The sequence below is a fragment of the Oncorhynchus gorbuscha genome, linkage group LG15, assembly GCF_021184085.1.
Source record: "Oncorhynchus gorbuscha isolate QuinsamMale2020 ecotype Even-year linkage group LG15, OgorEven_v1.0, whole genome shotgun sequence".
Classification (NCBI taxonomy): Eukaryota; Metazoa; Chordata; class Actinopteri; order Salmoniformes; family Salmonidae; genus Oncorhynchus; species Oncorhynchus gorbuscha.
Window position 1 is genome coordinate 73,493,336 of NC_060187.1, and position 21,147 is coordinate 73,514,482.

The 21,147-nt window shown below is 48.3% G+C and overlaps 1 protein-coding gene across 5 annotated transcripts in view; it reads right to left on the reverse strand.

Annotated features, from left to right (window-relative positions):
• Positions 1–2,777: 2,777 nt before the first annotated feature.
• The window catches only part of LOC123997968 (dual specificity tyrosine-phosphorylation-regulated kinase 1B-like), a 135,877-nt gene continuing 117,507 nt past the window's right edge, over positions 2,778–21,147 (reverse strand). For 2 of the 5 annotated variants that reach the window (XM_046302727.1, XM_046302723.1), the window contains exons 2-11: positions 12,703–12,848; positions 10,804–10,923; positions 10,040–10,228; positions 9,196–9,343; positions 8,416–8,702; positions 7,057–7,203; positions 6,814–6,975; positions 5,195–5,513; positions 4,303–4,406; positions 2,778–4,158 (exon numbers count right to left, since the gene is read on the reverse strand). In XM_046302727.1, coding sequence (XP_046158683.1) covers positions 3,397–4,158; positions 4,303–4,406; positions 5,195–5,513; positions 6,814–6,975; positions 7,057–7,203; positions 8,416–8,702; positions 9,196–9,343; positions 10,040–10,228; positions 10,804–10,923; positions 12,703–12,765 — 2,301 coding nt within the window. In that variant the 5' untranslated portion in view covers positions 12,766–12,848 and the 3' untranslated portion in view covers positions 2,778–3,396. The remainder of the gene's footprint in view (positions 4,159–4,302; positions 4,407–5,194; positions 5,514–6,813; positions 6,976–7,056; positions 7,204–8,415; positions 8,703–9,195; positions 9,344–10,039; positions 10,229–10,803; positions 10,924–12,702; positions 12,849–21,147) is intronic. The other 3 variants (XM_046302725.1, XM_046302724.1, XM_046302726.1) reach the window with 3 other exon arrangements.

The following is a 21,147-nucleotide window of genomic DNA, read 5'->3' on the forward strand; positions in this document are numbered from 1 at the left end:
AGGTGCCGCTCCGCAAATTGGTAGTCTTGATGCTCTTGACCCTCCCATCTGTCAACGTTAAAATCAGCTTCCGCTGATACTTGTGTGAATGGAAAGCCAGAAACAAATCCATACAAATAGACAAAACATCCACGCAACTTGTGCCATGTTCAACGTGACCAAAGCCGCAGAAGAAAAAAATCCGTTGTCCAGAGCGCCACGTGGACACACTATTGTTAGCAAACTAGTGGCCATTCAAATATTAATGTTGTAGGCGCTTGATAATTGCGCTCAACTGGTTTTGGCGCAACAATTACGCACTTGGCACACACGGCGACATTCGTTGCATGTAGGCTACTGGGTGTAGGTGATCAATTAATGATTCACTTCATATTTGCAATGATATATGAAAACGTATTATGCATAGCCTACAATGTTGTTACAATGTATGTAATTCACGTATCTTTCCACCAGATGCCAGTATAAACTGTGCTCCAAATTTTACTCAGGGACTTGTGTGAATACAACACTTAGCCTTCACCTGTTATATTCATATTCAATAACTCTCAACTAGGAAGAGCGCAAATGTGTTGGTGAACATGAATCAAACGGTCCTAAATTGGTTCTAATTGCATGTCGTTTTATGGTATAGGTGACCCCACAGACAACCTTTTGAACTAAACAGCATTTACCATTGACAATGGAATAGATAAACGGAGGATTGTGCTAATGTAAGCTGCGACCAAAGATACAGCTAGGGGCATAGAGTAGGCCTTCAGGGTAACAATAACCTGTCTTTAACACTTCCAGCACGTGTTCATCAATCGTCACCTCTGGGAAGAAACTTGTTCAAATACAGTGGAGACGGTGTTCTCAGTGTACCCATTTGATTGTAAACCACTAATCAATGTATCTAGCTATAATGCTATGTTTACACTTACACTTTACTCAGAGCTGCCTGCTACTGTATATTGGCAACAATAAAATATTGTCACAAGAGTGCAAGACTATCCAATTGACGAGACTGATTCCTAATAAGTGAATTAGTAGCAACACCAACTTTGTGGTTCTTCATAGACATCATCCCCACCACACCCAACCAACACCAGTTACTCAAGTACAAAAAAAAGAATGAAATAACTTGAGGTCAAACGCAAATCTCAGATGTATTATGCCATGTCAGTGATCACTTAGCTTGCCACATCAACAGGTTGTCTGTGTGGTATAGGCCTGCTACTGTATGCACATTGCTCAGATGAGGGTCTGTCGACTGAAAGCTGAAAAAAGCAGAAAGCTGTGATTTGCATTTGACCTTTGTGTGCAAAAGTATACTCTTTATTCTTATATATCCAACTTTATTCTTACCCAGTTTCCCCCATTCAGGCCCCGCCCAGTGGCTGACTTAAACTAAGTCAGTGTTTTAATACCACCTTTAACTGTTACATTTAGTCAATGCCCAACTTTCACCAGCAGGAAGAAGGCAACCAAACAAAAAACAGAAGAAAACAGGTTCATTTTTACCTTTTCTTTTTCTTGTTAAATAGTAATAAATACATGAGATGCAGTGGTTTATTTTTTCAATTTTTTCTGAAGCAGGAGGGTTAAAAAGTTTCATTTTTATTTATCTGTCTGTCTGTTTTCTTTAGCAGCAATCCGAACATGGTTGAAAGTGGAGATAGCAGCCGAGAGAGAAGTAGTTCACTTTTTTTGACTTGATGGCAAACAGCACTCACAGAGTGTCGTGAAGGAGGAAGGGAAGGGGAGAACAAAAGACAGGAGAAAGAAAAGAGGCCAGAGAAGTCAGTCACTGGGGCTGTAGGGGTAAGGAGGGCATGAAAGTGTCCCCGAATAAGTATGTACTCCTCCCTCCTGCTATATATTGCCCCCCTCCCTTCCAACAGAACAATGGGCCAGAGGAGAAGAGAGCGAGACAGAGAGAGGGAGACAGAGAGAGGGAGACAGAGAGAGGGAGACAGAGAGAGGGAGACAGAGAGAGGGAGACAGAGAGAGACAGAGAGACAGACAGAGAGGGAGACAGAGAGAGGAGACAGACGAGACAGAGAGGGGAGAGACAGAGAGAGACGAGACAGAGAGAGGGAGACAGAGAGAGCGAGAGAGAGACAGAGACAGAGAGAGCGAGACAGAGAGAGCGAGCAAGATTTGGCTTAGCATATCCAGTTACTCCAACCCAAAATGTGTTACATTTCTGTAGTTTATGGTCCAAAACAAAATTGAGTAAGAAAAGACAGAGAGAAAGACAGAGAAAGAGGGTGAAAGAGTCTGGTTAGATGTTGAAGTACAAGGCAGACTTTTTTTTTTAAACAACAGGGAAGCATTTTGGTTTTCCTTGTGGCAAAATGTTTTGTTGTTTTTCATTCTTGAATCACTTCCTCCTTTTGTTTAGAGGTTCTGTTCCCCCTTTCCTCTTGAAAGCGTCTCACTTCGTCAAATGTTTCAGCCTCCTTATCGTATAGTTTCTCACTGTGTGGTGACTACGGTTTTTGTCATTTGCTTCATTTCATTTCTATGATCTGTTTCGTAGTTTCAGATATATAAGCCAGTGTCAAGCGAAAGAAGATTGGAAAAAAAAAAAAAAAATGTAACAAAAGTGTGTGTGTTTCGGGGTTGAGATATACTGAACTGAAAAACAAACTAAAAACACCCTAGTTTGTTTGTTTCTCTGTGTATGCACAAGTGTTTACTGTCCATCAGCTGGAAAAAAACCTGTATAAATTAAAATGAATAAATAAACCACCTCTCAATTTAGCGCTCTTCTGATCTCCCCAGTTACCCTCCTCCTCATGTAGTGATGTTTAATAAATAAAACATGTACAATTAAACCTAGACTTCAGAAAAACTAAACAAAAACAAAGAAAATAAAAAAGATTGAAAAAAATAGCATAAGGGTACTCTCTCGTGCCTCCCTCTTCTTAACCAACAATTACCACTTTTCAAACCATTCATTTACCTTTGCGGTCTTCATTCCAAAAAACAACCCAAACAACAAAAATCTCGCTGCAAACCTTTCCTTAAATCACATAAAATCAAATAATATAATAATATTAATAACAATAAAAACAAACTTATCTGCAACTTTCCATTCCAACTACTGAGCCCCGTTTCTTTCCTTCAACAAAAGAAAAACAAAGAAACTGAAAAAAGGATCAAAATGGTTTCAAAGCCTTTCCTCTCTTACTCCTCCCTCTCTTACTCTCCCTCTCTTACTCTCCCTCGACCTTCTCCCATGCAAAACAAAACAAAACTCCTTTGATATTTCACAAGTTTGTCTCTGTAACTCTGTATGTGTGGCCGTATTTGTTTCAAACTCAAGTGTGTATAATGTATATGTATGCGTGTTGAAATTGTAATGTTGTCATTGTTAAAATTGTATGGCTTTTGGAATTTGTTCAAGATTTATCAAGAGTTGGCCGCGTTCTGACCACCGCCTCCTCCACTGCCGCACACACCCATCATGGTGGACTCCTCAGAGTCCGGCCTCCCCCCACCACCCCCTACTCCCCTGGGTGGGGGCCCCCCGGTGAGCATCCCGCCCCCGACCACGCTACCCTGGGGAGGGTTGTTATTGTTGTTACTTCCCGGGTAGCATGGGGGGATGTATCCAAGCCCGGAGGCAGCGACCAAGCTGTCCTGAGAGGCTGGGGGCTGAGCCAACTGTTGCTGAGAGCCGGCGGGGGGCGGCTGGGGGGCCATGACCGTCCTAGTCCGAAAGGCAGAGAGGCCCAGGTGGAGGTTGGAGGAGCCGTACTGGCTGGAGTCCAAGCTGGATGGGGGCGGCATGATGGAAGACTGACCCAGATGGTGGTGGTGTGTGAGGCTGAGCTCGATGCTGTCCGGCATCTGTGGGGAGGAGATGGGCATCAGGGGCTGGCCCTGTTGGCCCTGCGAAGCCTGGCCCTGGGGCTGGTTCCCCTGCCCAGTCTGCCGCAGGCCCCGCCCGTTGCCGTGGTGACTGCCGTAGATGGGGTGTGGGTGGTGTGGTTCCATCATGCCCCCGACGCCACCGCCTCCCAGGAAGTGGCGCGAGTGCTGGGTGGCCGCCGGCTTGTGCAGCAGCAGCTGGGGGTATGGGGGGTCGCCGACGCTACTGCCGCTGTTGGACAGGGGACCCATGCCCCCCTCTCCCCCCGGCCAGAGGCGTAGCTGCTGCTGAGATGGAGCCTTGGCAGTGGGCGGGAAGAGAGGTCATCGTTAGAAACAGAGAACGCAGCATCTACAGTAAATCATGTATAAAGGAAGAACATGTTGTTCCATGTGATGAGATCTGAGACATCAGAGTGAGGTCAGGTTTAAACCTCTGCTCACCTGTGGACTCTGCATCTCATAGTCTGAGTGAGTAACTGCACTGTTGTAGTACCGGTTACTGTACCGGTAATTCCGGTTGTCATTGGAAGAACCGCTAGATCCACCTGGACAGAGGGAGTAGGGGAGGAGAGAGGGAGTAGGGGAGGAGAGACGGAGTAGGGGAGGAGAGACGGAGTAGGGGAGGAGAGACGGAGTAGGGGAGGAGAGACGGAGTAGGGGAGGAGAGACGGAGTAGGGGAGGAGAAGGGGAAAAGACACTCGGCCAATCAGAATACACAATAGTTGTGTTACGTCATTATACTGACAGTCCATCACTGCTGGGACCATAACCTGTTGACGAGCTGCTGAACATGGTGTTGTAGCTAAGATGACTAGCTGTTGCCATGGTGAATGGGAGCTGTAGCAGAGGCCGCTGAGGCTGAGCTGTTACTATGGTGACGGTGTGCTGCAGGCTGTAGGGACTGAGCTGCGGCTAAAGTGACTAGGAGCTTGTTTCTATGGAGACTGTGTAGCTGTTGCAGAGAGCGAGGGGCTGTAGGGGCTGGCTGAGATGTAACATTGAACCACCATCACTATGACGCAGTAGACTGCAGTGTTCCCCCGAAAACTATGTAGGTGGGAGGGATCTCCCAGACAAGATCCTTTACAGTACTGTACTAACCAACATGGCTTCAACGGACTTTCAATAGCTCTCAATCTAAGGAATCTTGGTGTTTTTCACAAACATAAGAGATAATTATCTGGGGGGAAACACTGCAGTAGGAATATGGGATCAAATAGGCTGCCAATGCTTAGTTTGCTCTATTGAGGTTTGACCTCTGCAGTGGTTTCTGCTAGATGTTTCCCCATGCAGTGGACTGTGACTTATGGTAAGGGTATACTGTATACTAACTGCTGTGTCCCGTACCGGAGCTGGAGACGGAGCTGGTGGTGGAGGTGGAGTGGCTGTGGTCCATGGCCGGGCTGGTGGAGGTGGAACTGCTGGTGTTGGTGCCCTCGTCCGTCGTCTTCTTGAAGAAGTTGTGCTGCAGCGCATAGAAGGGCGTGATGCGCGTTTTGGGGTCGTAGTCCAGCATGCGCAGGATCAGGTCCTTGAACTTCAGGTAATCGCAGGGAGCGTGCCCCTGCTCTCCGCCCCGCCTCCCGCCAGGACCCCCGGTCTCCACCCCCAGGATCTCATGGAGCCGCCGCGTCGCAGGAGGCTTGTACTCCTGAAGAGGGGGATAGAGGGAGTGAGGGAAGGGGGAGAACAGCGAATATGGATGTGGGAAAAGCAGAGAAACACTTGAGTTCTCATTTTCTTCGAGGCAGTTTTAGTGACTTTTAGTTATTATTATGGTTGAATTTCACACATGCAAGCATGCCTGTTGTTATGACGGTGAAATGGTTGATGGTCAGTAGAATGCATATTATGAATGGATAGACTCACTATTAGGCCTACATTATTCACATAACACCAAGCCAGTGATGAGAAGCTGGAATGAAGCTGGAATGTTGAAACCAACATGTATCCTTACATGGTCTCCGGTCTAAAGACCATCAGTTCCTAGTCCTACAACTAACAATAAGTTTTCTTATCCTGCACTAAATCATTCACTTAACTCCTAATCGTCTAGTGAAAATACATGCCAACACCCATAGGTGTAAACCCGTGTTCACACACCCACACAGGTGTGCCTGCCTCTGGGGTGAGATGGCTGATCCCCCACCATCTCCAATCCCTTTTGGACAAAGTTAATTAACCTCTGATCCAAACCGTTCTCCCCCTCTTTCTCTCACCTCCAACGTAACCCAGGCCTCTCCCTTTGTTCTGCCTCCTCTGCTCCTTCACCTCATCCCTCTCTTATTAAGGGCTTTGTAATGCTTCTGATACACAGAGTAATGGAACAATAAGGACCACCTTTTTAAACGATTAGGGAAAGTTTATAACGAGGGGTTTTACAGTTTAGATGATGATGACTGGAGAGGAAGATGCTGAGGACTCAGATCTCCTTCCTAAGAGTGGGAGTTTAGGTTGTAAAGGAGAAAAGGGGGAAAATACCGCTTCTGCACAAACTACTTTCCAAAATCAAGCTAACCCTCCTCCACCTCGGTTTTCTACCCATCTCTCTTTATCTACGGGTAAATGGTTAATACAAGTCGGAAGTTCGTAGAGATGTTACCTCTAACCTCTGGTCAAATTATTTCCATCCCCCTAGTAGTTAAGTTTAGGTTTGGAGGCATGGTAATCTGATCCAAGATTTATGGGGTGACAGGAGAACTTGAACCTACTGCGTTGTGAGTGACAGGAGAACTTGAACCTACTGCGTTGTGAGTGACAGGAGAACTTGAACCTACTGCGTTGTGAGTGACAGGAGAACTTGAACCTACTGCGTTGTGAGTGACGGGAGAACTTGAACCTACTGCGTTGTGAGTGACAGGAGAACTTGAACCTACTGCGTTGTGAGTGACAGGAGGGATGTGGTTCGGAGATGAGATGAGAAGATTAAGTAAGAGCAGAGTTTTACTCACAGAGGCCGAGGGGTAAAGTACCTTCTTTATGTCCTTGTTCTTCTTGACGGTCCACAGACCGTCGGACAGCTTGTCAAAGTACTTCCGTGCTTTGGGAGCCTGATCCAGCATGTGGTTGGGAGGGACCCCCAGCACCTCCACTATCTTATTCATCTGATCCACCTGGAGAGAGAGAAACAACAGGACAGGTCAGGGGCAGATTCGGCATCGACACCCAATGCTGTGTGTGTTCTCACAACCTACCTCATTGGAGCCGCTGAAGAGGGGTTCTCCCGTGTGCATCTCCACCAGGATGCAGCCCAGGGACCACATGTCAATGGCCAGGTCGTAGGGCATGCCCAGCAACACCTCCGGAGATCTGTAGAACCGACTCTGGATGTACTGGTAGATCTGTGGTGGAGGAGAGGATGGAGGGACAGAATGAGGTGATGTAAGAAACAAAAAGAGGTGGAGAGGGAGAGAAGGTAGGTAGAAAGGGCGAGAGGACAGAGGAGGGATGGACAGGTAGGGGTGAAGTAAAGAAATAAAATATATGACCAAAGAAGAGAGCGAGATAGAAAGACGAGGGGAGAAAATGTGATGACAAAAGATGGTATTAGCTCCAGTATGTTGGTTACAGCAGAACAGAGCTGTGGTCCTTTAATAACATTTCTAATCTAAATTAGAGCACACTCACTGGTGGAGTGAGACAGGATGGTGGTGGAAGTGGTGCAGTGACACCGTTTGTCCACACGGGGGCAGGCCAAGCTGAGTAGAAATATCTAAACTGGGTGCAGCAGAGCCGCTGGGATTCTATACTTGAGCACTGTAGTGAGGCCCATTTCCTCATCTTCCCAAGAGTCCTCAAAGACGTGCTGTGAATGCCAGTTCCTATTCAACCTGGCAACGGCCTCCCCCCATAGCTTCCCTCTCCATGTCTATTTACCCTCTGCAGAAAACTGAGCTCATTCTCTTTTGAAAAGGAGAGACGGAATCATCATCTGTGGGCTATTCTCTCCCTCATCCATCCATCCGTCTCCCCCACCCTTCTCTTTTACCTCTTCCTGAGATATCCAGAGGCATTAGCAGACAAATAATACAATGTTTTAGAAAAGGTTCAAATAAAATTAACATTTATCTGGTTTACAAAATGCTGTCCCTTATTAATTCTACCTCTACCATTTCCTCCCTTCCCCGGCATCTCTCTCTGTCTAACCAACCCAACAGCTCCCTCCTCTCTCCCTGCCCCAATTTTCTTCTCTACCCAACCTCCCCCCCAGCATCTAGAGGGGATATAGTGTGCATTAAGGTCCTACTATATAAACCACAGTCGACTGCTGATGTATGCATTGGTTTAAGTCGATCTTAAATATAACACACAGGAGCATGCAGATATAGGATCCATTGGGAGTGGTGAACTGCAATGCACTGATTTCAGGAGTGGACTGTGTATATTGATGTGCTTGGTAAGGTGTAGTCCTCCCTCCCCTTGCTTCTCCCTCTCTCCTAGTCCAATGGTGTTCTTTCCTCAACGCCCCTCCCCTGACCCCCACCCAGCACATGGATTGGGTTCATTATGCTCTTCTATATCTTTGTGCTTGGTTAGTCAGCTAGTCTCCTCACCCTCTGGCCTAGTTGACAGGAGCTGCCGAAGTCAACGATCTTGATGGCGCTGCGCTTGGGGTTGCACAGCAGGATGTTCTCGGGCTTGAGGTCGCAGTGGATGATGCTGAGCTCGGGCGTGGCCAGGAACAGCAGCGCCGTGCACAGCTGCTGGGCAAACTTTCTGGTCAGGTTGAGAGAGACGCCGCGGAAGTTGGTGTTACGCAGGAGGTCGTACAGGTTGTAGGAGAGAAGCTCGAACACCAGGCACAGGTGGTTCCGGAACATGAAGTGCCTCTTCAGGTGGACTAGAGGGGGAGAGGAGGGAAGAGGGGGGAGGTTAGTAGGGGAAGCAGTATACTTCAGTAACCTATCTGGGTGCTCTGCTCTACATGGGTAGTGGTTGAGGTGACTTCCAGAGTGACAGCATGCCCTTGGAGTGGAGAGCAAGGTGCTTTGACCACATGGAAAACAGCTTGGCCATATAAACACCATCTATTATTATATTATTGTGTGTCAATCATCTCGCTCAGCGCTATAGGAGCTTAGTGAGGTAGAGGTGATTCTGTGACAGGTTTATCATTGCAAAGGCTACTGGATTGATATGTATGTAGCATGAAATGTATACACATGAGAAGTAGGGCATTGGTCTATATTTCAATTGAGATGTTAAATATGGAGCAGATTGCATGTGACGTCAAAGAGGCACAGTATGAACTCATTTTAGTAGATGGTATACATGCAATAGTGTTAGATCATAAGTGAGGGCTTAAAGCAGCGTGTGTGTGTGTGTGTCCTCACCTATGTAGTACTTCATCTCGGTGTCGTGTTTGTTCATGAGCTCCAGCAGTCGCAGCTCTATCTGGGCCTGGTTCAGGAAAGCTTTCTTGTTCTTGATGATCTTGATGGCCACCCACTCCTGCTCGTGGTGGTCATAGGCTTTCACCACCTGCGGGATGCAAAAGGTCACAGGTCAGACAGGCAGCCATGTTGTTTGTAGTATATGCAGGTGGTAAGGGAAAGCTCCTTCACCAAACAAAATACAGTCATTATCCCTCTCCTCTTTCCTCTGGCCCACAAGAGCAAAGACCTGTTTATTCTCCACACGTCTGTAGACATACTTCATTCACCCCATGCAACTCTTCATCTTAAACTTTGGAAGTGTTTCTCCTCTCTTTTCTTCCATCCTCTTATTTCTCCCTCCTCCCCCTAACCCTTGACCTATCCTACCCTATCCTCCCTCTAACTATCCTTCCTCCTACCCCCTGACCTACCCTCCCCCTCGACCTATCCCCCTACTACCCCTTGACCTATCCCCCCTACCTATCCTCCCCCTATCCCCGACCCATCCTTCCCCTAAACTATCCTTCCCCCTGACCTATCCTTCCCCATCCTCCCCCACCCTCTGACCTATCCTCCCCCTATCCTCACTCGTACCCAATGACCTATCCTCCCCCTATCCTCACTCGTACCCAATGACCTATCCTCACCCGTACCCAATGACCTATCCTCCCCCCACCCTCTGACCCATCCTCCCCCTATCCTCACCCATACCCAATGACCTATCCTCCCCCCTATCCTCACCTATACCATCTCTCCACTGACCTGTCCTCCCCTATACCGTCTGTCCCCCATGTCCACTGACCTGCCCGAAGGAGCCCTTGCCGATGAGCGAGTCAATCTCGTAGCGGTCCAGCCACTTCTCCCCGTTCTTGACGATGTAGTCGTAGTTGTCGTCGTCGTAGCCATCGTTGTACACCTTCCGCTCCTTCTTAGTGCTCGAGTCCTCCGGGGGCACCTGCTGGGCACGCCGCTTCTTCTTTGTGTAGTACACCTGGACACAGAGGAGAGGAGATGGAGAGAGGAAGGGAAGGGCGGGAAAAGAGAAAGAGGGGTAAATCACTGATATTTCTCATTTTGCCACACTACTGTTTGGATAGATCTCGGAGGACCAAACCAATGATGAAACTGATATCCTTCACTTGTACATCAGTTTATGCTAATGCAGTTATATAGACCTAGGGTTGAAAAACTGATAACTTTCCAACTGGGATTTCTGGAAAACCAGGGACATTTGGGAAAGCAACCAGAATCTAATGTTTATACCAGGGGTGTAAAACTAATTTTGCCCTGGAGGCCTCATTCGGTCTTCATCGAGGTCCGGAGGGTGGTACTGAAAATTGGTTTGAAAGTATATTGAAAGCCTCCCCCCAACATAAATAATAAAAAACAATAAACACAAATAAAAACATTTTTATTTTACTCAAACCACCCGTGAGCCGGATTGGACCCTCGCGGGCCGGATCCCAGGAGGTAAGCTGTGAGGTGACGTTTCCTGGAGATTATGACTCCTGCAGCAGCAGAGTCCTGTAGGACCTGATGGCTGGCTGACACACACACTCCACTCACCTCATTGATGTGCTTGTAAGTCTTGATCAGATCGACAGAGAGTTTTCTCAGCGGGGCGCTGGCGGGATCTCTAAAACTTGGGGGGATCCTCCTCTGCAGTATGGTCGCATCAGACAGCACCTGGAGGGGACAGGTGGTAAGGGGAGCCCCAAAACTGTCCAAGACATCCCTGCAATATTCTAACTAGCGGTTATAAGAACTAAAGTAAGTAAAGGTCACTATACAATATGAGTGGAAGGAGTAATTTCCAATGAAATAACTGGGCATGTTTGAGTTAACCTATGTATACAGGCAACACTGTTGTTCTGTCGCTAAGCAATCTATCAGTGATGGTGGTTGTAGTTGCTTGTCAATAGAGTACAGTACCAGTCACAATTTTAGAACACCTACTCATTCAAGGGTTATTCTTTATTTTGTATTTTTTTATCAGTTCAAATAAGCAAAGAGAAACAACAGTCCATCACCACTTTAAGACATGAAGGTCAGTCTATGTGGAACATTTAAAGAACTTTGAAAGTTTCTTCAAGTGCAGTCGCAAAAACCATCAAACGCTATGATGGAATTGTCTCCCATGAGGACCACCACAGGAAAGGAAGCCCCAGAGTTACCCCTGCCGCAGAGGATATGTTCATTAGAGTTACCAGGCTCAGATTGCAGCCCAAATAAATGCTACACAGAGTTCAAGTAACAGACAAATCTCAACATCAACTGTCCAGAGAAGACTGCGTGAATCAAGCCTTCATGGTCGAATTGCTGCACCACTACTAAAGGACACCAATGAGAAGAACGTTGCTTGGGCCAAGAAACACGAGCAATGGACATTAGACCAGTGGGAATCTGTCTTTTGGTCTGATGAGTCCAAATTTTAGATTTTTGGTGCCAACTGCAGTGTCTTTGTGAGACTCAGAGTAGATGAACGGATGACCTCTGCATGTGTGGTTCCGCTAGTGAAGCATGGAGGAGGTGGTGTGATGGTGCTTTGCTGGTGACACTGTTGGGGATTTATTTAGAATTCAAGGCACACTTAACCTGCATGTCTACCACAGCATTCTTCAGCGATACGCCATGACATCTGGTTTGGGCTTAGTGGAACCATCATTTGTTTTTCAACAGGACAATGACCCAAAACTCACCTCCTGGCTGCGTAAGGGTTATTTGACCAAGAAGGAGAGTGAGGGTGCTGCATCAGATGACCTGGCCACCACAATCATCCGACCTCAACCCAATTGAGATGGTTTGGGATGAGTTGGACCGCAGAGTCAGGGAAAAGAAGCCAACAAGTGATCAGCATTCCTCATTAATCTGGTTGAGAGAATGCAAAGTGTGCAAAGCTGTCATTAAAGCAAAGGGTGGCTACTTTGAAGAATCTCAAATATATTTGGATTTGTTTAACACTTTTTTGGTTATTACATGATTCCATATGTGTTATTTCATAGTTTTGATTTCTTCACTATTATTCTGCAATGTTGAAAATAGTAAAAAAATAAAGAAAAACCCTTGAATGAGTAGGCGTGTCCAACATTTTGACTGGTACTGTACGTGATACTGACGTGTTTGAGGTTGTGGATGTATATTACAATCGAACAGGTTGGTCAGCCTATCATCATGTCCATTCGGTATGTGATGCTAATACCTACGTTCACGTGATGAGTTGTGGGTGTGTATAGCGTCAGTATAAGGGTGTGTGTGTATAGCGCCAGGTTGTGTGTGTGTGTGTGTGTGTGTGTGTGTATAGCGTCAGGTTGTGTGTGTGTATAGCATCAGGGTGTGTGGTGTGTGTATAGCATCAGGGTGTGTGTGTGTGTGTATAGCGTCAGTATAAGGTCAGTTCCTAAACAGAGTATTATTCTAAACAGAGCATTAGAGGAGTGTCCTGTGAGGGCGTTAGCCGCTGGGTACCTGCTGCTGTTCAGCCATGGAGTGGATGTTGCTGAAGGAGGGGTGGCTATGCTGGCTCGACATGGTTGGCTCAGCGGGGGAGAAGCCCAAGGCGGCAGGCTGGCAGAGGGTAGAGGAGGGGGGCTTGCATCCTGAGCTGCTTCCACCTTCACAGGACAGACGTTGAGATGGAGGGATGGGGGAGAAAGGACGAGAGGGGGAGATGATTTTAGAAAAAAAATACATCGACACGAAGCTTCCTAACTCATCATACATACACTGGCACTGCCATGGGTGTGGGCACGAGCACTGCACTGCAGAGGAAAAGCACACGTGCTCTCTCACACACCCTTCTTGGCTGTTCTTTGAAGTCACACACATACACCCTATCAAGGATGTAGAGCAAGAGGGTGGGGTGGCTACTTAGTAGGGTACCACTCCACAGGGCCATTTAGCTCCCTGCCAGAAAGACCACACAAATAATGGTGGAGTGAAATATCTCTATGCAAGAGGGTGTCCTGTTTCAGTAGAAAAAGCATTAGCGCCGGTCAACCTGACAAACCCGGCCTGTCTGTGAGTGTGTGTGTGTCTGTGTGAGTGTGTGTGTGACATAGAGAAAGTTATGAGACCTTTGTGGAGGTCAGTAGTCCACATTGTCACACCTCAAAACCAGGAGGGTATTTCCAAGCAGAACTATTTCTCTCCAACTCCTGCTTTTATATGAAAAGAGAAAGGAGGTGGCTTCTCACAAGATATAGAAGATGGAACTTAACCAAACCATTTTTGTTGCTGAATGTTGTGAGCACTAACATCTTCTGATTCCATCAAGGTAGCTAGCAAAGATGGACAACGTGGGTTAGAGCTTCAATGGGACAAACCACTGTGTGACAAAACTGTTGCATCATCCTACACAAAAATGACGAGTCACTGTTTAGTGTGCTGCTTCGCTTCGTCATTAAGTTCCACCAGACTGTTTTTTTCTGTCAGAATCCCAGGTTCAACTTGACTGAGATTCTCTGCAGTCTTGAGACTTTGCTTTGCCTGCAGTTTGACTGCAGTCCAGCTAAAATCATGGCTGGAACACAGCAGGCTTGGTAAGAGCAGTCGAGGGTGGTATTGACAGTGCTACACGCTCACAGCAGTTTGGACCGCTGGCTCCTGGGTAAACCTTGGCCTCTGCAGAATTTTGAACTCACTCACTTAGCTAGAGGTGGGCTGGTCGCTTGTACAAAAACAAAAAACATCCGCCAGTGGCTCAGCAAACCAGCCTGGAAACTCATTCCACTGGCATTCAACATAAAATGAGTCAGACCACGCTTTGACCTAGTTGTGGATGTAGAAGGTTTACAACAAGATGTTCATCCTGGTTGTTCTAAGTTAAAGTTTGAATCAAATTTAAGTTCAGACCAGGGTTTCCTTAGACTGCTTTTTGGCCAATAAAAAAAATAAAGAAAAGCTGGTGAATAAAATTGGTGCCGGCCAAAACATTGCAAAATAATGCTTTTTAGCCTATTCATTGATGGAAATACACTTGACTGGTCATGCTTATTGGTCTATTAGGTTCATTTGCATAATTCTGTGGAATTAAATTGGCACGTATACAGTACATTCGTTATGTATCATATTTACCACACGTACAGCATACAAATACAGAGCGGAAAATCTGAAAACATACTTAATTGTCGGAAACATCAACGTTTTACTACCTATGAGGCATGTCTTACCTTGCCTCAAAGTAGCCTAGCCAAAATTAGACCACATTCCAGGGAATTATTTTAAATCAACTTTTCTTACACTGTCCAGTAGCCAAAGGCACAATACTAGTCACATTTGCAACCCGTGCTAGTTGTTGCATATTAGATTTCCCTCTTTCTTAAATTTCAAACAGATTTTTCCATCTCTGTCACATGAAACCACTCGTATGTGCTTTACGCTTTTGCTAACGGTCTTTCCTGCGAATTGCATTATGGAATGAACATTCGCGCGTAGCCTACTACCATGTGTGCTTTGCTGTGCTTATAATGTGAAATAACATTTTATCAACATTTTAAGCTAAACGTTCTGATCGGTTGCATCAGACTCGTTTTCATGTAGCCTAGATCTACTGGTTGTATGAATTTGGGATATATCGTTCCACAACTGTCCCAGAGTCTGTTTGGAATGGGCCATTTCTTTCTCGACAAGCTGACCGACAAACTTTTCCACCATGGGGATAGTAGATTGACAGGCCAGTGATGTTGCTGTTCGGTACTCTTCTTGTTCTTGTTAGAATAACTGCACGTTTACTTTTCCAACATCTTCAAAGTGCCAGAATTCAGTAAGACGGACGCGCATCGTTGCATCCTCGACTTGCATGTTCTGTTAATATGAATGACCATCATGTAACATGTGATTTCTGTCATTCTGAGGACTGTGGGTGGACTCCCTGGTCAGGTTACGCACCCAATACACGTGGGTCCACTAAATCTCTCAACTGTCTGGTCAATTAAAAATGCCGCTGGTCAAATGTCAAGACAGGGAAATGATGTCCCTTAACTTATACAGTCTGTCCGTCCCCAACTCTGTTCTTCCCTCCAGATGTGAGGAAGATTAAACAGAGTACATGGTGCTCCAGCGACCGTATACTGCTGAACAGTACCAACAGCATGTCCGGTTCAACGGTTTGGTTACTTTTAGTGCAAACCCTTTCAACACATCGTATGGTGCAATGTCCTAAGTTGCTGATGGGAATCTCAACCACTGTGCTTAGAGTCCTGCAAAACCAACACATTAATTGCACGTCTCCAGTAAAGTGCAGAAAAAAATCATATGAAAAGGGGTTAATGAAATTGATGATATATTTCACAGCCAATGCTTTTATCACTGGATTTTAAAGTGACGAGTAACGGGGGTGAAATGTATCAACGACACATTACAACTTGAAACAGCCCGCCGGTCAATGGCCGTAGTTTAAACAAAGTGCAAAACAGCACGTCTGAGCGCCATCAATCCTGAGGGGTGACTGCACGCATTCCCTCCTATTATAGGATGAGTCCCAACACCGACATCAGGAGCGGGCTGAGAAGGAAGGAGGAAACATTACATACGTGACTCATCTCAAACTGCTTTCTGTCTCGGCACAGATACAGAGAGAAAGAAAGAAACACACAGACACAAATATTTAGAATATTTCTTATTGTTGTTGAATTGTCAAGAAGGAACCTGCAAGTAAACACTTCGTTGAACAGTGTATGCCATGTGTATCCTGTACATACAACTAATAAAACCTGAAACACACACAGTATGTTTATATGTACACTAATAATTCAATATTAAACTGATTATGTCAGTAGGCAGATCATCTACTGAGCAATCTTTTTCAGTATTAGGACATGTGAACACAGACATTCCAGAGGTGTCTTTGATCTGCACATGTGCTAGCACCAGCAGGGTGAGCCTCCCTCTGTAGCCCGAGCGAAGTCTGTTTTAGAAGTCCTTTTCACATACAAACGAATTCAGAATGAAAAATGCTCGCTGTGGTAGAACATTTATTTCCAGGAAGCCTGACCTCAGATGTGTCCATGTAAACAGGATTATTAGGGAAATTCCTCTTCTTGCAAAGCATGTAAAAGTTTTAATCAAACTATTATATTAATCTGACTATACACAATAATTTGCATTATTGTGAGCAGGTAACCACACTCACAGCAGACCTGTATCCAGAGCTTACAGTGTTACAGTTAATCAGCCTTTCAGATCAATACGACCATGTTCTACAGCAAAGACTGTTTAATCAGCATTGGCCATGCATTGTGAGAGGTTAACAATACAGCCAGCCCAGCTTTAAAATGGTCAACAGCTGCACCTGCAATGTTGTGGTTTTATGCTACAGTAATGACTGTAGATGCACTGGGATCAGAATTCCAAAGCAGTAGAAAACCGGTCTACAAAAAAACAGAAGATTCAGAACGCATGGAAACTGCTGTTGTTATGAGAGGCCTTGTTCTGCCCTGGCCTCAGTTGGGAGGGATATGACGATAGTTATGAGGGCTATCTGCCGAGCACTGAGAAATGTCACACTGTGCCTTTAAATGCTGAAGTGAACACATTGAGAACTTCCTGAGTGTGACACCCCCTTCCTCTCTAGCTGCTCATTGGCTGCTAGTATCCAAGGGCTGGACGGTGAGGTCTCTATAAATAAACCTGGTAGCTTGTGCTGTATCAGCAACCCTTCCCACAATGCCACTCTCACCCTCCCTCTTCCTCCTCTATTTCGCTCTGCATGTTACCTCGCTCTCTCAGTCTCTCTCACTCTCCCAGTCTCTCTCAGTCTCCCAGTCTCTCTCAGTCTCCCAGTCTCTCTCAGTCTCCCAGTCTCTCTCAGTCTCCCAGTCTCTCTCAGTCTCCCAGTCTCTCTCAGTCTCCCAGTCTCTCTCAGTCTCCCAGTCTCTCTCAGTCTCCCAGTCTCTCCCAGTCTCTCTCAGTCTCCCAGTCCCTCTCGCTCTGTCTCCCAGTCTCTCTCGCTCTGTCTCCCAGTCTCTCTCGCTCTGTCTCCCAGTCTCTCTCGCTCTGTCTCCCAGTCTCTCTCGCTCTGTCTCCCAGTCTCTCTCGCTCTGTCTCCCAGTCTCTCTCGCTCTGTCTCCCAGTCTCTCTCGCTCTGTCTCCCAGTCCCTCTCGCTCTGTCTCCCAGTCCCTCTCTCTCAGTCTCCCAGTCCCTCTCTCTCAGTCTCCCAGTCCCTCTCTCTCAGTCTCCCAGTCCCTCTCTCTCAGTCTCCCAGTCCCTCTCTCTCAGTCTCCCAGTCCCTCTCTCTCAGTCTCCCAGTCCCTCTCTCTCAGTCTCCCAGTCTCTCTCAGTCTCCCAGTCTCTCTCAGTCTCCCAGTCTCCCAGTCTCTCTCAGTCTCCCAGTCTCTCTCAGTCTCCCAGTCTCTCTCAGTCTCCCAGTCTCTCTCAGTCTCCCAGTCTCTCTCAGTCTCCCAGTCTCTCCCAGTCTCTCCCAGTCTCTCAGTCTCTCCCAGTCTCTCAGTCTCTCCCAGTCTCTCAGTCTCTCCCAGTCTCTCAGTCTCTCCCAGTCTCTCAGTCTCTCCCAGTCTCTCAGTCTCTCCCAGTCTCTCAGTCTCTCCCAGTCTCTCAGTCTCTCCCAGTCTCTCAGTCTCACACAGTCTCCCCCAGTCTCTGTCTCCCAGTCTCCCCCAGTCTCTGTCTCACACAGTCTCCCCCAGTCTCTGTCTCCCAGTCTCCCCCAGTCTCTGTCTCCCAGTCTCTGTCTCCCAGTCTCTGTCTCCCAGTCTCTGTCTCCCAGTCTCTGTCTCCCAGTCTCTGTCTCCCAGTCTCTGTCTCCCAGTCTCTGTCTCCCAGTCTCTGTCTCCCAGTCTCTGTCTCCCAGTCTCTGTCTCCCAGTCTCTGTCTCCCAGTCTCTGTCTCCCAGTCTCTGTCTCCCAGTCTCTGTCTCCCAGTCTCTGTCTCCCAGTCTCTGTCTCCCAGTCTCTGTCTCCCAGTCTCTGTCTCCCAGTCTCTCAGTCTCCCAGTCTCTCAGTCTCTCAGTCTCCCAGTCTCCCAGTCTCCCAGTCTCTCCCAGTCTCTCATTCTCCCAGTCTCTCATTCTCCCAGTCTCTCATTCTCCCAGTCTCTCATTCTCCCAGTCTCTCATTCTCCCAGTCTCTCATTCTCCCAGTCTCCCAGTCTCTCTCAGTCTCCCAGTCTCTCTCAGTCTCCCAGTCTCTCTCAGTCTCCCAGTCTCTCTCAGTCTCCCAGTCTCTCTCTGTCTCCCAGTCTCTCTCTGTCTCCCAGTCTCTCTCTGTCTCCCAGTCTCTCTCTGTCTCCCAGTCTCTCTCTGTCTCCCAGTCTCTCTCTGTCTCCCATTCTCCCAGTCTCCCAGTCTCCCAGCCTCCCATTCTCCCAGTCTCCCAGCCTCCCAGTCTCCCAGTCTCCCAGTCTCTCTCGCTCTCAGTATCCCAGTAGTCTCTCTCGCTCTCAGTATCCCAGTAGTCTCTCTCGCTCTCAGTATCCCAGTCTCTCTCGCTCTCAGTATCTCAGTCTCTCTCGCTCTCAGTATCCCAGTCTCTCTCGCTCTCAGTATCCCAGTCTCTCTCGCTCTCAGTATCCCAGTCTCTCTCGCTCTCAGTATCCCAGTCTCTCTCGCTCTCAGTATCCCAGTCTCTCTCGCTCTCAGTATCCCAGTCTCTCTCGCTCTCAGTATCCCAGTCTCTCTCGCTCTCAGTATCCCAGTCTCTCTCGCTCTCAGTATCCCAGTCTCTCTCGCTCTCAGTATCCCAGTCTCTCTCGCTCTCAGTATCCCAGTCTCTCTCGCTCTCAGTATCCCAGTCTCTCTCGCTCTCAGTATCCCAGTCTCTCTCGCTCTCAGTATCCCAGTCTCTCTCGCTCTCAGTATCCCAGTCTCTCTCGCTCTCAGTATCCCAGTCTCTCTCGCTCTCATGTATCCCAGTCTCTCTCGCTCTCTGTCTCCCAGTCTCTCTCGCTCTGTCTCCCAGTCTCTCTCGCTCTGTCTCCCAGTCTCTCTCGCTCTGTCTCCCAGTCTCTCTCGCTCTCTCTCCCAGTCTCTCTCGCTCTGTCTCCCAGTCTCTCTCGCTCTGTCTCCCAGTCTCTCTCGCTCAGTCTCTCCCAGTCTCTCAGTCTCTCTCAGTCTCTCCCAGTCTCTCAGTCTCTCCCAGTCTCTCCCAGTCTCTCCCAGTCTCACACAGTCTCTCAGTCTCACACAGTCTCACACAGTCTCTCAGTCTCACACAGTCTCCCAGTCTCTCAGTCTCCCAGTCTCTCAGTCTCTCAGTCTCTCAGTCTCCCAGTCTCCCAGTCTCCCAGTCTCTCAGTCTCCCAGTCTCTCAGTCTCCCAGTCTCCCAGTCTCTCCCAGTCTCTCAGTCTCCCAGTCTCTCATTCTCCCAGTCTCTCAGTCTCCCAGTCTCTCTCAGTCTCCCAGTCTCTCTCAGTCTCCCAGTCTCTCTCAGTCTCCCAGTCTCTCTCAGTCTCCCAGTCTCTCTCAGTCTCCCAGTCTCTCTCTGTCTCCCAGTCTCTCTCTGTCTCCCAGTCTCTCTCTGTCTCCCATTCTCCCAGTCTCCCAGCCTCCCATTCTCCCAGCCTCCCAGCCTCCCAGTCTCCCAGCCTCCCAGTCTCCCAGTCTCTCTCGCTCTCAGTATCCCAGTAGTCTCTCTCGCTCTCAGTATCCCAGTAGTCTCTCTCGCTCTCAGTATCCCAGTAGTCTCTCTCGCTCTGTCTCCCAGTCTCTCAGTCTCCCAGTCTCCCAGTCTCTCTCGCTCTGTCTCCCAGTCTCTCTCGCTCTGTCTCCCAGTCTCTCTCGCTCTGTCTCCCAGTCTCTCTCGCTCTGTCTCCCAGTCTCTCTCGCTCTGTCTCCCAGTCTCTCTCGCTCTGTCTCCCAGTCTCTCTCGCTCTGTCTCCCAGTCTCTCTCGCTCTGTCTCCCAGTCTCTCTCGCTCTCCCTCTCCCAGTGTCTCCCAGTCTCCCCCAGTCTCTGTCTCCCCCAGTCTCTGTCTCCCCCAGTCTCTGTCTCCCCCAGTCTCTGTCTCCCCAGTCTCTGTCTCCCCCAGTCTCTGTCTCCCCCAGTCTCTGTCTCCCCCAGTCTCTGTCTCCCCCAGTCTCTGTCTCCCCCAGTCTCTGTCTCCCCCAGTCTCTGTCTCCCCCAGTCTCTGTCTCCCCCAGTCTCTGTCTCCCCCAGTCTCTGTCTCCCCCAGTCTCTGTCTCCCAGTCTCCCCCAGTCTCTGTCTCCCAGTCTCCCCCAGTCTCTGTCTCCCAGTCTCCCCCAGTCTCTGTCTCCCAGTCTCCCCCAGTCTCTGTCTCCCAGTCTCCCCCAGTCTCTGTCTCCCAGTCTCCCCCAGTCTCTGTCTCCCAGTCTCTGTCTCCCAGTCTCCCCAGTCTCTCAGTCTCCCAGTCTCTCAGTCTCCCAGTCTCTCATTCTCCCAGTCTCTCATTCTCCCAGTGTCTCCCAGTCTCTCATTCTCCCAGTCTCTCCCAGTCTCCCCCAGTCTCTCCCAGTCTCTCCCAGTCTCTGTCTCCCATTCTTCCAGTCTCCCAGCCTCCCAGTCTCCCAGCCTCCCAGTATCCCTCGCTCTCAGTATCCCAGTCTCTCTCGCTCTCAGTATCCCAGTCTCTCTCGCTCTCAGTATCCCAGTCTCTCTCGCTCTCTGACTCCCAGTCTCTCTCGCTCTCTGACTCCCAGTCTCTCTCGCTCTCTGACTCCCAGTCTCTCTCGCTCTCTGACTCCCAGTCTCTCTCGCTCTCTGACTCCCAGTCTCTCTCGCTCTCTGACTCCCAGTCTCTCTCGCTCTCTGACTCCCAGTCTCTCTCGCTCTCTGACTCCCAGTCTCTCTCGCCCAGTCTCTCCCAGTCTCTCTCGCTCAGTCTCTCCCAGTCTCTCTCGCTCAGTCTCTCTCGCTCAGTCTCTCCCAGTCTCTCTCGCTCAGTCTCTCCCAGTCTCTCTCGCTCAGTCTCTCCCAGTCTCTCTCGCTCAGTCTCTCCCA